The 15,343-nt window shown below is 44.8% G+C and overlaps 1 protein-coding gene across 6 annotated transcripts in view; it reads left to right on the top strand.

The window, feature by feature from the left end:
- Window positions 1–934: 934 nt before the first annotated feature.
- Window positions 935–15,343, top strand: part of LOC119371776 (peroxidasin homolog) — an 88,978-nt gene continuing 74,569 nt past the window's right edge. For 2 of the 6 annotated variants that reach the window (XM_037642237.2, XM_037642236.2), the window contains exons 1-3: window positions 935–1,174; window positions 4,265–4,336; window positions 4,937–5,008. In XM_037642237.2, coding sequence (XP_037498165.1) covers window positions 987–1,174; window positions 4,265–4,336; window positions 4,937–5,008 — 332 coding nt within the window. In that variant the 5' untranslated portion in view covers window positions 935–986. The remainder of the gene's footprint in view (window positions 1,175–4,264; window positions 4,337–4,936; window positions 5,009–15,343) is intronic. The other 4 variants (XM_049419909.1, XM_049419906.1, XM_049419908.1 and 1 more) reach the window with 2 other exon arrangements.

The following is a 15,343-nucleotide window of genomic DNA, read 5'->3' as shown; positions in this document are numbered from 1 at the left end:
GTCTTTTTCTGCTTATCTTATCTGCAATGGAAACTGCGTCTTAGTACCTTGCAGCTTGACGCCGCAGGCGCAACGCCTCCTCAGTCGCACGACCAATATTACGCGCATATTACTAGGGAACTGCATCTGTCTGTGTGTGTGGCCACGCTCCTGCATTAACTACCAACAACCCCCATTCGGCGCTAACTTCTAAATTATCGCGTATGAGGCACTTGACTGTGTTTCAGTTTCTTGGTAATAATAAGGTGGTAGAATGTCGTTAAATATGACTTTAAAGAGAATGCCGCATAGCATACTTACGCAGGTCAAGATGCTTCATCATAGCATAAACTATATTAGGATTCATATTCATGCTGCCAGGACTATAGCGTCTCTCCCAGACACAACTAGGACTCAACGTTTATTTGAAATTAAGTTTTTTTTTTTCCTCACTAACACTATGCAGTCACTGGAGGCCAAAGATTAAGCTGACACACATTTGAAGGTTACATCTTGCAAGTTACAACGTTGCTACAGTGTACTGTTCCCTAGTTTCTGGGTCACAGCATCCGCAAACACGTTGATTTGGCGTCCTGCATTGGAGGTCGTGCACAATACTGAGATCTCCAAGGTTCTGGAGAAGGAAAGCGATGCTGATTCTCATTATCCACATCTCTCGAGCCTTAAAGTTTCCTTGAAAACCCTTGCCAGCCGTCTGAAACTTTCTGAGCAAGACTGCACTTTGCAATCGTGTAAAGGTATTGTTACCAGTGTAAGTATCCGTCTAACCCGTTTCCGGTTAATGTCGCTGAACACAACTCGATTGCACCGTTCGAAAACGTTCAACTTGTCGGAGCCAGATGGCGCTGCAAACGGCATCTCTTATCATTACGTCTAATCTACCGGAGCCGTTCGGTCTCGCTTAATACGACGGCTGAGTCTTCCTCACTGAGGCAGTTTAATATGCCACAGCGACGCTACACTCAAAGAGCAAACGCAGCCGACACATGCACGGCAAGATGCCTCCTGCATGGTCGCTATTGCAGTTTGTGTGTGTAGCGTCCCTACTGCGCATCTTCGCCGCTGCGTCGGCTGCAGCATGTCCGCAAGGATGCCTCTGCGTTGGAACCACTGTTCGCTGCATGTTCCTCAATTTCGACCACGTTCCCCGGGTTCCAGAGAACACGACGGTTCTGTGAGTTTTTATATAACACTGATTTAAGATCATAAACTCAAATTTTCAATGCGACACGGACAAAGCCCTGCAGGCTTAACCAAAGCCGACTGTCTCGTTTCTGTTGATCAGTACATCCTACAGTAAATCGTGGGCTTCTTCTTGCTTGTTACTCAGAAGATATAACTTACCAGCGCAATAACATATCCTTTCTTTGAATCTAAATTCCTATTACTTTACTATTATTTCGTTGACTCGCACTCGCTCTAAAGGTCTTCAGTTTGTCCACCAAAAAAGACCTAATATTTAGGCATCTTCCTGCATAGAAAAAAAATGGGAGTAATCTAAACCATATACAGGGTTCTTAAACATGTAGTTAAGCCAAATTACACAAGATTCTTTCCATTACATGGCATGAAAATTATACGCCACTGATAAAATTAGCCAGTGACTCAGCATAAAATGTGAGACATGAAATAACCACCGTCGCGATAGGCAAAAATGTTCCTGCAGAAAAATTCACGGCAATGAAACGAAACGCCGCAATGGTTATGAGGCAGCCAGAGATATGAAGGAATAAACCGCATCTACTGGCTAAGGCATGGGTAATATTTATACGCTGGTATAAAGAAAGTTATTGAGGAAACCTTCAGCCTTCAACTAAATTTTCGAAAAAAACACTCACTGCGGACAGGATCCTCTAGAGTCATTAAATACTCGTGCGTAAATTTTCCTTCCTAAAATGTTGCGATATATCATCGGAAACTTAGTAGCGCAGTCCACCAGCTAATCCTCTCACGACCTTAAACAAATTCGGGCTTCGTTAAGATAGGGCCAACAACCACGAGTGCAAAAGCGTTCAGTTTAAAGCGGGTAAACTGAGCTTCTCACTGGGCAACTTATTTTACTCGCGGCACGTGTTGATACAGCATCCAGTTGGCTGGGAGAACCTTGCGGTATTGATAAGAGCCCGTCGCACGCAACCGTCGAGTTACATGCACTGATCCGAGTAATCTGAATCACTCTGCATAGACTCCCGCGAAACCTTGCTGCGCTGACCGATAAGATCATCCGACTGCCAAGTCGGAGCTGTATACACCATGGCCTTCTGAGAATAGCTTTATATTACAATGTAGGAATCTCCGGACATGTGCCGATGTTGTCGTTAGAAGATCGTCACGTTGTTCTAGCGAAGGACTGTTTGTAAGTTTGGAGAGGCGTCCTGTATAATACGAAACGTAACTTGGAACATGGTCAAAAGGTCATCCCTAATAACAAATAAATATATCATTACGTCTTTAGTGCATGCGAAGTCATGCATGCGCTTATCATAAAGAGTCACAACGCACTTGGAGTTAGGCCGCACATCCTTCAGTGGGAACTTAACCAGAAGTATATGTCTGCGAACTTACACGTTAACAGTTAACTATTGTCAATGTACCCCTCACTGCCATGTTTTCGCCTTGATCTAATTATTTATTGTCTATTTATTTGTCATTTGCTGCATGATACGGAGTATATTACTTTCTGCGATATTTTATACACCAACCTTTCCACAGTAACCGTTGTATAACAGAACAGAACCGAAGTGTTCTTGATATTGACTTTATACTTCAAACACTGTCATACCAAAATTTTTCATAGTGAGGGCATTGTAAACTTATTTTTTATTAAATGTCTATAAGCAAAGATTGACGCAAAAGTGTTCCGCAGCCTGCACCTCTTAATTTGAATAATGGTTGCCGTCCCAAAGTAGCGAACAAGAACAAAACTATACAAATAGGCACATGGACGAACGTTCATACACTTAGTCCCTGTTCTTAAATTAAAAAAAAAGGTGTCCACTCGTCATAAAAGCTCACAAAACACAAATATTCTCACAAACTAAATGTCAACAGGACATAAAAGTTGGCCACGATGTTGCCACGGCCTACTACTAGGCACTTGCAAATTGTTAAGTGCCAAAAGTATTACATTTGTGGCATAATTTCTATATATCCTGCAGTTAACTGCTATTCGATAGTTTTAGTGGTTCCAAAGGCGATATAGTCTCAAATATTTTTTTTTTCGCAAGTAAACAGCGGCCGTTCCGGAAGGGTAACTGCAGAAGCAGTCTCTATGCGGCGAAAGCACACAAGCTTGTCCAAGACCTTGTGTACAGCTTTCCATGATCAAGGCGGCCAAATCCTTGACATCGAAACGACTAGACCATGAAGAAGTGCGTCGAGCATTATCGTTCAGCTATAAACAGGCAAAACGAGAAAAGAACCGGCAGAGAAACAATCTAAGGCCTTGGAAGTAACATCTCGGCTGATGGCAACTCGAAGCTTCGCGGTTCAGAAGCGACCACGCTTACGCAATCTAGTCGCCTTCAAGAGGACGTCGCCGTGAAAATAATCGCCTCTATAGAGCGTCGCGTGTACGGCAGCCGCTGCCAGGGTCTCAAAGGGCGAAAGCTGATTAAATACTAGATGATGAGTCGCCAGAACCATCACAAAGCACGTGACATCGGGAGCCCTGGTCGCATGTCCTGAGTTGACTACGCAGTGTATTTTCTTTCTATTCCCAGCGTTTCTGAGGGATTTATCCATCGTAAGATATACCCTTGTCGGTTGGACATTCGCTACATTAATTAAAAGTAGTGAAAAGGAAGCCTCGGTACAGAGGTTTCAATTTGCGTCTGTTCCGTTGACATGTGTAGCAGGATTTATGAGTTGTCAGGATGGTGAGAATTTCTCAAGCCGTCTCTTTGCTGCTACTTACCTGCTATATCTTCAATATTAAATAGAAGGTAAGGATTTATTGGTTTACATATTCATTGACAAGTAACACCTAAAGATGTCATACATAAATTTCAACAATCGAGGGTAACAATTATAGAAGAATGCACTTTTTACAAACGTTAGAGGAATCTGAGTGCACCATAAATTTAAGGAAAATCATTTGTTAAATATACTCTGTTAGAAGTGGAAATTCATTGCACAAAAGCGTGGTAGGAAATGTGCGCACCGTACAGTTGCAGTGCGCATTGTTTTTCGTCGATGTTTAAGAAAGAATTTTGGTGCTAATCGTATTTTTTTTTCTCGCTCATGTGTTACGTGAACACCGAAGTGACCTGCGCTTCAACAACATACAACGCATACCGGCGAACGCATTTCAAGAACTGCCCCACCTAGATGCCTTGTAAGTATTTGCAGCACGCCACATCTCTCATTACATGTTTGACACTTCCTGACTGAATGAATAGCCTCAAACTATATAATATCGAACGCTCCTCTTACGACCCGTGTTCTGACAAAAATTCTACGCACAAATAATGAACCTGCGTTTTGGAGAGTGACATGTGACTCTAGTAATGAATACGTATTTTATCATTCAGGAAGGTAGTAGCAGCAAAAAAAAAACTTTATTGCTTTTTGCTTGCGGAATCCTAGATGGTGTAGCCCTCATTCCAGGGCGCCATTTGCTGCTGAAGGTATGCAACGATATTTTTAATGAACACCTCAGTACGTAAAACCTCTAAATAAATGAATGAGATACGCTCGTATTACGATAGAATGCACCACCACAGAGCTATTTTTCATGGCATGAAGTGGGAGAACTAGAGCTACTAAGGTGATGAAATAATATTTGTTGGACAAGATTACAGTGTGCATATTCTTCCAACGGCAAAACTAGTTTTGCATATTGTGTCAAGAACTGTATGGGGCGCTCTTTCTTGCGTCGTATACCATACGTTTGCATTCACTCGAACGTGTACAAATGTCCACGACTTACGTGCAGGCTGCTGGACAGCAACCAGTTGCAGATGATTGAAAACCAAGCCTTCGAGAAGCTCAGGAACCTGAGGCACTTGTAAGTACTTATAATTAAGAACATGAATATGCGATATTGGTGTGCTGCGTTAGCCAGTTAGTGGAACTACTCGACCTGTTCCCAGCACATATCTCTGTGAAAATAGGAAAGGTAGATTATTATGCGACCAGCAGAGGACCTAGTATAGGAATGTTGCTCGTTAAGAAAACGTGTGCGTGTTTCAGTAAGGCCTTTCCGCATCACATGCAGTTCTACGAAATCGTGATGAATGTAAACTCATAAGCATTTACACTCACGACCTGACTCAAAGGTTAGCGTACACACACTGCTATGTACGAATGAGTAAAGAAACAGTTGTGCTAGTTCACGTAAGAAGAAGGGCAACTTAAAGCACAGTAAGATCGGTTGTTCACGTAACAGCTTAAGCAGACATCATTCATAGCATTTGTCATACACTGATTGTTCATACAGTCCTGTAACTTCTTTTCTGACAGCAGTCTCATTCATTCGCGCCAACGTGATGACCAACAACCCCAATACCTCAGTAATCTTGTTTATATGGTCAAAATGTAGGTTTTTTCCTATGTTCGAAGGGCTTTAGCCTCGCAACACTTTTCACCAGGTCCCGCGTAAAGTGTTAGATATAGCCAGGAAACCGGACATTTTTCGTCTAGTTTCCTGGATATAGCCAGCACTTAGCCAGGGCCTGATTAAGCGTGTAGAAACCACTTCTGCAGCACTCCTTACAGATTCCACGGAAAAACACAAATGTGCAAATGGAAACGTAGCTACGCGGCTCCCTGTACAAAATTTTTAAGGTGACCTGCAATGCCCCAAGCCTCAAATCGTTACAAGATGCTGCCAAGATAGTCTTGGCGTCAATCCTGAACGGATATTATATCTGACATATTGTTTAATGCACCCACACAGCTAGATTATATATATATATATATATATATATATATATATATATATATATATATATATATATATATATATAATTCAAAAGAAAGTTCTGAAGGTCCGGTGCAAAAAGTGAAGTGGGTCGTCCGTGAGAACAGTAACAACGGAAGTGTTTATTTCGACAGTTTCAGCCAGAGTCTGGCCTCCATGACTCTGGCTGAAACTGTCGAAATAAACACTTCCGTTGTTACTGTTCTCACGGAGGACCCACTTCACCATATTATATATATATATATATATATATAATTCTCACATTTGCAATTAAGAAAACTTTACCATAGATTCACTCCCCCTATAATAGCTGTGCTAAGCGTTCAAACACGTAAGTTCTCCCAGCTTTGCTAAATTGTTCGGAAAATAAGTCTTATGGAGATCTGACATTGTCGAGAAAAGGGATGGGTGAAGCGTTTTCTAACTTATGAAGAAAAATCTTTCTGTATTTAGCCGGTGCACCTTAGTACTTATAAAAAGCTTTAGTTCTCTGTAAGTTCATTTCAAACAAAAATGTCTACAAAAAGCCGTATAAATTGAATGTGGAAGCAAGATAATAAAGGACTCGCATAAGTTCACATACAGATGTTGATGCGCCAATAGACAAACTACCCCGTCTGGGTGCTGATCTCAATGTGTTTCTGTGACTACTTGTTCCGTGTCATTTTCATGACACGAAATAAAACCATTACAAAATTCAATTTCTTTGCTAGCGATTACCTATGAGCAAGTGCGAAGGTAAAATTTTACTCTCATAGCTCGCCTATGAGACGGTGTAGTACCCTTGATAACTGTTGTAAAAGTTTCAGGCCACACCTTTCGCCATATAGCCCCTTTATTCTCCTTGGGCTTCCTGCGCCACCTGAGCGCATAAACTGAAACTACACAGCGGGGCTCCTTGGCCGCAGTGATCAGCAACCCGCACAGCGGCGGCACTTTCGGATGCCACAAGATGTTTCATTAAACATCTGTCGAGGGCGCCACAAGAACATCTCGGTGTAGGCGCCCAAACACACACACAGGCCCAAGCGTTGGGTAGACGTCGGTGCGACGCAGGTCGTAGCCTTTCACTCAGTGTGTGTGTGTGGTGGGGGAGGGGGGGGGGTCAACCCCCCTGTTTATGTATGTTAGTGCGGGCGTTTTTGTGTGTGTGTGTATACATAGACGTGAAAAATTGAGTTTTTGGAGGGAGGGGGGGGGGGAGGCTTGAATACCCCAAAACCCCCTTTCTACGCGAATAGTGTGAAGGCTTATTCCTAAGCAGTGCCATAGAGGGAGTTCATGCCAAGAAGCACCATCATGCGTTATCCTGATATTCAAGGGCATTAACCCTTTGACACGCTATGTACACAATTGTGTACACCACTTGTTTTTGTTATTTGTATCAACTAGGGGCTAAGCAAGAGTGATATATATCGAGCTTTGGATGAATAGAACCTTCTGCATAATAAATTTGTCTTCGTTTAACTTCATTTTGCAGTGTATTGTTGCATTTGAACACTTTGCTGAAGGCACGAACCACGTTCGACGAGTCATTCGACGTGCCGCTCCTTGCGAGCCATGGGAAAAGTATAATTTTTCTTTTCTCAAAATGGCCGTAACCAAAAATGAATTTGCACTGTATTTCAAGCCTGACATTTCATTCTATTTATGCCAAAAGAGCATCAATGACTTCAGGATAAATAGATATTTATTTACATCTTAGTTACGACTAAATGCTAGAGCACACATAACATATGAAATTATTTTTGTTGCAATTGACTTCTGAGTGTCTTGAAGTAACGCTGTATCGATTTGACACATTTGCAGACAGTTCATCACTGGTGGCGTCTGAAAGGGTTAAGGGAGGAGGCATGCAGATGAAAGAAGTCTGCTGCTATATTTCCTACCACACTTTGCAGACCACCATAGCGAAATTCAATAGGGAACGCTATACTCTGCTACCTCTTTCATCGGTGAACGGTGGCGCTGTTTCTGAGTACAAACGAATCTTTCGTGATTAGAAAGAAAAAATTCAGGAGCCCTTCCTTTACCGGGAAAATGGGGGCAAGCAAAGGTTGGCGTCTGCATACCTGAGGTACTGCTTTCCTTTCTTTCTTTCGTTTCGTCTTTCTTGCTTTCTTTTTTTCTTCAATTCTTTATTTTTTCTCTCGCATTGCGCAATATCCCCACTTACTGTTTCCTCCCTCCATGTCGGGAATTTGACCGTCATCTACGTGCTTACCAGCGCAACACTTTTGTTGCTGTGGGCAACAACGACGGTCATGCATTCTTATCCGGGCAACCATTAAGGCAACGTGAAATGACAAGTGACCTCGATAAAAGATCAGATTGTCATATCAGAAATAGCCGACGAGCCCACGATCGAGAGAGCATCAGTTATTGGAAAACGGCGGATACAAACGCGCATGTGTCCAACGCGCCTTCTGTAAGCTCGTCGGCGCGTGGTTTTTTGCGTACATCAACGCCGCAACCGAAGCCTGCGAGTTATGAAAGCTTCGCTTTAAAAAAATGAAGCGATTTAGAGTATTGCGCACTTAGAGTTACTGTATATGGCTCCCAAAGAAGCGATGTACAGCAACTCTAAGCCATATACGGACGCATTAACTCTAAGCAATATGCAGTTACTTTAAGCCATATACGCGCTTAGAGTTACTGTATATGGCTCCCAAAGAAGCGATGCACAGGAACCCTAAGCAATATACGGACACATTAACTCTAAGCAATATACAGTTACTTTATGCCATATACGCACTTAGAGTTACTGCATGTGGCTCCCAAAGAAGCGATGTACAGCAACCTTAAGTCATATACGGACACATTAACTCTAAGCAATATACAGTTACTTTAAGCCATATATGCACTTAGAGTTACTGCATATGGCTCCCAATGGAGCGACGTACAGCAACATTGAGCCATATACGGACACATTACCTCTACGCAATATACAGTTACTTTAAGCCATATACGCACTTATAAATACTGTATATGGCTCCTAAAAGAACCATATACAGTTACTCTGTGTGCATTCTACTACGGGATACCCATAGCGGTCTTCGAACTTAAAACGTCTGCGTTTAGAAAAATTTACGATTTTGGGGAGAGCGTTAAGCTGTTCGTAAGGACTAGCTATCCACACCGGGAATTTTTATATGACACTGCTAACAACGCTCTAGGCGACCGCATACCCGCATCAGGTAACAAAGAGATTGTACAAACGACAAGCATACATGCATGAAAACACAATTATCATATGTCTGTCCTATTGCGCTATAAGTCACTATGGCAGGCAACGAATCACTCGTGGAAAGCCAAACAGGAAACACTCATACACTCGGATGGGTGGCAAGTGCTGCTACAGGTATGCTCGAGCATGTGGCGAACACGTGTGGCGCCGCCTCACGTTGACACATATGCGGTTATCCAATTGCTTCGAAAAAAATATTCGACGATCTTGCAGTGCTATGTACTGTACTATGGGAAAGCGGTTAGCTCTCCCTGAGTCTGCAAGTACTGGAATACAAATTTGTGTTTAGAAAAAAATCCAGCCAGCTCCACTTCGCGAACACTGTCGAAACAGCGAAGCCTATGACCGTCCTCCATCAGGCTATATCGTACTTCTGTTTTTTTTTAAGTATTCCCTTCGTTGGCGCTTAGCTTCGGCCTCTCTTGCGCAAACGTCGCGGTTGGTTCAGCGACGACGTGCCCGTTCTCGCGTCGGGCGGCTTGTTCATCGGAAGAACGAGAAATGTTCGCCATTCTGAAAGCGCAAATTCCTGAACACTCACTCTCACACCACCTTGGCGTGTTTCTCGAAGGTTCACTTCTCCTCCGAGCCTCGACATCCTCCGCTCTGCTACACTGACAGACCAAGTGATCACCGCTACGCCAACGGACGGGGAAGTTTCGCCGTTAAAAGTTTATTCCATTGTAGGACGCTACGAACTCTCGGGTACAGTGACTATACAATAGGAAAATAATGTCAAGAAATGACTAAGCACTATACACATGATACATTTTACAGAAATGTCCAATTCCACAGGATGTCCCTAACACATGCTGCTAGGGACTAACGTACACACATTTTTCACAAACTTATTTTCACACAAAATACATGACTTGGTGAACATGTAGGCATATATGTACAAGCTATCTTACGCGTATGGTGCAGGTAATAACCTTGTTGGAAGTAAGCGCTCGTCTTCGTCCTTCTCTTGTCCTGTGTCAAATTTTGCGCTACGTGATCAGTTATGCATTACCAACACGCCCAACTTCATACTCTTGGTGCAGGTAATTCAAATCTGTGTTTATAAAGGAAGATCAGCAATTCAGAGTACTGTGCACTTTACTATAGCAAACGACCAGACTACCAATTTTTACATAGACAGTCAAGAAGCTGACGGACTTACGGTTTACTTGTTTCTTTACCCGCTAACATGCACCGATGGCGACCCCGAAATCTTGAAATTTTCTTGATTTAATTATGCTGCTTCTCAGGGTGTGGTGAACATCAATACACCTTTAATATACACGTTACATATTGCTTTTATTTCACCGGGACGAAACTGCTTTGCCTCGTTTTCCGTATCCGAAACCAACGGCATTATTTCTTCAGTTTTGCAAGTCCCACGAAGCCCACCAAACTACAAGTCAGCCGGCACGATGTCATGTGCGCGGTCGCATCAAAAAGGTCAAGTTTGTTAGCGTCCCGCTATTATGGCGCTAATACCTAGCGACATTATGGTTTTCAAAAAATTGGCCGCGTATCTGCGTGCTAGCTGCAAATGCCGCCCAAAGACGATAGACGAGCGCTGCGTGAGATATGGGCGCCATCTGACATACGTCGGGAAACATGAGCTTGTGCAGAGGGTTTCCTTCCTCCGTGGCAGAGGGCGTTAGTCGCCGTCATAGCGTGGGTGGCATTTTCAGCGCAGCTTAAGAAACTAGGGTCTTCAGAATTACGTATCTATGTATTTTCTGGTGAAGGAACACACCACCTAATACTTACGTAGTGATGTTGCGCCTCAGATATGAGTAATTTTTGCTTTTTGATCGACAATGTACACAAGTATGAACCAAGGAGGTTCAACAAAATTTTTTTAAACCTCCTTGGTATGAACCTACACACCAGTTCCAGATCGCTGGCCCTTAGGCAAGTGGTTCAACTTTGGCTGGGTGGCTGAATCAGGTGACAGACAGACAAACCGAAAGACAGACAGACAGACAAACCAAAATTTCTGCGTTTAAGTTCCCCAAGAAAGACTGTCGTCTTTAAAAGCATACGGGAATTCGTCCCCAGCCAACCGGATGTGGAGCGTTGGCTGAAATGGGACGAAATTCCCGTAAGAAATAAAATTGTCTACAAAAAAATAAACTAAAACTGTCCATTCACGAGTTTTAGTACTGTGTCCGTAGCGTCCGTAACGTCAAAAAGCCACGTTAAAGCATATAGAGAGTGCGCAAAGCTTCTGCACATGCGTACTATGCGAGACCCGGTGTTCCTACGTGCACAGCGCCTTCACAGGCGCAACGTACACAGTACTGGAACTCGCTCGTTTGAGACGTTGCGTGCACACAGCGCTACTGCGACCAGACGCTGTCCCGGATGCTACACTGGGTTCCAAAATGTATTCCTTGAAGGAGTGATAATAATAAATGTTGGGGTTTTACGTCCCAAAACCACGATATGATTGAGGCACGATGCAGGGCTCTGAAAATTCCGACCAACTAGGGGGGGGGGGTTCTTGAATGTGCACCTAAATTTAAGCTCACGGGCATAGCCTGTTGCCTTTGTCGCAACGCGGCCGCTGCGGTCGGGATACTATCCCGTTACCTACTGGTCAGCAGACAAGTACCATAACCGCTGGGCAACCCCGGTAGGTTTGAAGGATTGGTGCTCTATGCAGTGGCGTGGTACCACATAAGGGTAAGCCGGCCCAAGGTGGTTTGAAAACAATTGGGTAAGCCACGGCGGTAAAAAGGGATGCCACCCGCTACACACAGTGCGACAAATCACAAAGTTCGATCCAGAAACTCCGCGAGAGAGAATTGCCAGATAGCGCGTAAGCGCTATTTCGAATCTCATAATATAATCAAAACATGGCAACACTGTAACGAAAATAAGCCAACACTTGTCCGTACGTTACGGTTACCTGTTCCGGCGAGTGTAGCGCTCTACCATTTTTTCAGCCCACTGTGCAGTAGGGTAGCTTACTGCAGCATCTACTGTGAAGCACGTTTCTTTCTGCGCCGGCTGTATGGTATGGTTACCTGTCGCGCTGGCTGTATCAGGGGGCGTCGACAGAAGTTTTTTTTTCGGGGGGGGGGGGGGGGGGGTATGACAACCCTTTATGCATGTTCGTGCGTGTGATTGTATGTGCGCGTGCAAAATTATAAAATTCTGTGCGCGTTAGGACCCCATCATAGAGTTTCCTAAAATGACCTAGAGGGAACTCTGGCGCTGCGATCGTTCAGCCACCATGGGAATGATGGGTAGTACACGGATTTGCCTAGTCTTCGTGCTTGTGGGCTTCGAACGCACTTGTGGCTTTGTTTATTGCTATGCTTTGGTTTTCTTTCGGATAAAAGAATGGATCGTTGTGAACTTCGTGACCAGATTTGAATCGGTGAGCCTGAAGGACTTAAAAGTGGTGAAGTGAAACTGCTGATTTTTGCTGAACTTCGTTTTTCGACAAAGCGGATGCAGGCGACGTGGAGCCAAACGGAGCCGAAAGAACGAAGTTTAGACAAATCCGTGTACTACTCATGATTCCCATGCTGGCTGAAGCGCGATGCATTGCAGCTCCCATAGACACTAGCGCCAGAGTTCCCTCTAGTAAGTATTGTAGGAAACTCTATGGACCCCATAGCCCAAGACCACCCCTGGCTTCAATGGGCTGTATGGTATAGTTGTTGCACCGACTGTACGGTTACTACTGGGGCAACTATATTGTCCTGTTCTCAATATGCGACGACTGTATGGAGTGGCAGCTTACTGTGCCGACTGCATAATACAGTTGCTTGTTGCACGGACTGTACAGCATGGTTACTTGCTGCGGCAACTGCGCCGCGCTACATTCTTTCTGCGCCGACTCCATGGTGTGGTTAGATGTTGGGCCGAATGCATAGTAATTTTGCTATAGTTCCCTCGACTGCGCGTAATATATACTTGTTACGAAAACTCTACTGCCCTGCTTTGTTTGTGCATCGACTGTATGATAAAGTTACTTGTAACTACACTCTAAGAAAAAAAGAGTATATGTGACTCCAGGAAGTAAGCAGTGCGAAGAGCAAGACGACGCACACAGGGAGGAATGACAAGAAGTTCTTGCCATTCCTCCCTGTGTGCGTCGTCTTGCTTTTCGCTGCTTACTTTCAAGGATCCATACCAACTGGCCCAGCTATCTACACTTATGTGTGACTCCTTTCGAGTAGTCCTGACTTGCCACGTGTATGATTCTCTTTAAAGCACTGCGAGAGGAAAGTGTGAGATATAAAATGCTCGTTTGTAAAGCTTCCAGAGCATGTGACCGTGGCGCAGCGGATAGCATGCCCGGCATCTGATGTCGCGGACCGAGAAGTCGTGGGTGCGACTCCCGTTGCTGGAACTTTTTTTCTTTGCCATCTGATCGTGTACGTTTTCTCTACATCATTCCCGGGACGGAAACACGTGAATTAAGCCTTGGTGAACCCCGGCATAAAACACTTTCGTGCTAAAATAGCTCTGCGACGCGCGCCTGTCTCGCCTGGCGGTAACAACGCGTTCCCCGCTTACGCTCGGGCCGAGAAAAATCGCGGCCTGGCTACAACAGTGACATGACGCGCGTTGCGTTTCCCTCTGGTCCGGCCGTGGTGTTGAACAACTCTTTACCATGCCGCGTGATGGCGACCTCAGCCCAAGTTGTTCGTCCAATCAGCGACGCTCATCTGGCTGTCACACCGCCTTTTCTGATTACGCTCTCACCGTTAACTACTACAGCTACCACAAGAGCAGGGGCGTATCCAGAAATTTTTTTAATGCGAATGCATTTCTTAGTCGGGCTATGTGAGGCATCCGGCGTTGTCCGCGCGCCTCTCCGCTCTCACTCCCTCTCCCATAGCAACGGCTGCGGGCGCGCGCGCTTATCCTCGCCCCTAGCAACCCGAGCAGGTGGTGCGGGCGGAGTAGCGGAGAGTGAGTGGAGAGGAGGAGCGCGCTCTGGCGTGTGAGGGCGCTCGCATCCTAGCTCCCGCGTGTGTGGAGAGTGTGTAGGAGAGGGCAGGTGCAGTGCTTCGCCGCTCCTTCTCTCACCGTTCGCTCTCTCTCCTCTCTGCGCCACCGCCTCAATGCAGTGCGTTTGAAACACGTTTGTAGCGTTTGTGCTGCCTTGGCACAGCCTGAAAACAGCGCGTTCTAAACGCGTTTGTGCTGCATTGAAGGTGGTGGCAACATCCCTGAGGTGATTACGAACGCACGTAGGAAGCGTTCGTTGAAAGAGGCGCCCAAAAGGGAGACACTTGAGCGCGTCGATTTGTCCAGCTTTACGCCATTAAAATTACTATACTCGCGGACAACTTTTCTTGGCAGTGAAGCGAAGGCTACAGAGCCACAATGCACGTATCCTACCGCTAATGAATGTAGTTCCACAATTGCGTCCGTATTTTCTGCATGAGATATATAAAATACTCCTTCATTTTCTACATGTAGTTTTTCTGAGACAGAACGCAGCGCTCACAAGCAAGATATATGTATTTCTTTTACTTCATACGTTGTCACTTTGCGTTTTTGCGTGCGTGAAAATGTCGCGCCTTTTACCCGTACCTTAGACGCTAAGCAGCGTTTGCGTCGAAATGCAAAGCTAGCCATCACTTTCCACGGCGTTACGAGACGCGCGCCGAACCGGACTACTTCGCGTAGCAGTACATATTCAGACGCTCCGCCCCCGTTGCTTTCCCTTCATTGCCAAGAAAAGTTGTCCGCGAGTATACGCCGTGTGCTCTCGGCGCAAGAAATGCATTCGCATTTACTCACAATTCCCTTCGGGGAGGTGGGGGCATTTTTTTGTGGAGAGGGGGGGTTCAACCATACTTTATGTATGTTCGTGCGTGCTTTTGTATGTGTGCTTGCATATATACATTTGCAAAAGTGAAAATTTTCGGGGGGGCGGGGCGTTGAAAAACCCCCCCCCCTTGGCTACGCCCCTGCACAAGGGTTTGTTTACTCATTGATCATGGACGTTAATCGTCGGGATAAAGATGCACCATTAAGCGTCAACGAGGGTACATCCACGTGAAACAGTGCTATAGCTGACAAATACATTGTACAAGCTATCTTATATCAATGTACAGTAAACGTTCTACTACTTCTGTAAGGACACCTTTACTTTCGTGTTATACCGATTCTTATGACGGAGGAATCAACCCGATTTTTTAAAGTTATCG

Source organism: Rhipicephalus sanguineus, chromosome 10 (genome assembly GCF_013339695.2).
Source record: "Rhipicephalus sanguineus isolate Rsan-2018 chromosome 10, BIME_Rsan_1.4, whole genome shotgun sequence".
Taxonomy (NCBI): Eukaryota; Metazoa; Arthropoda; class Arachnida; order Ixodida; family Ixodidae; genus Rhipicephalus; species Rhipicephalus sanguineus.
This window is presented reverse-complemented; position numbering and strand designations above follow the sequence as displayed.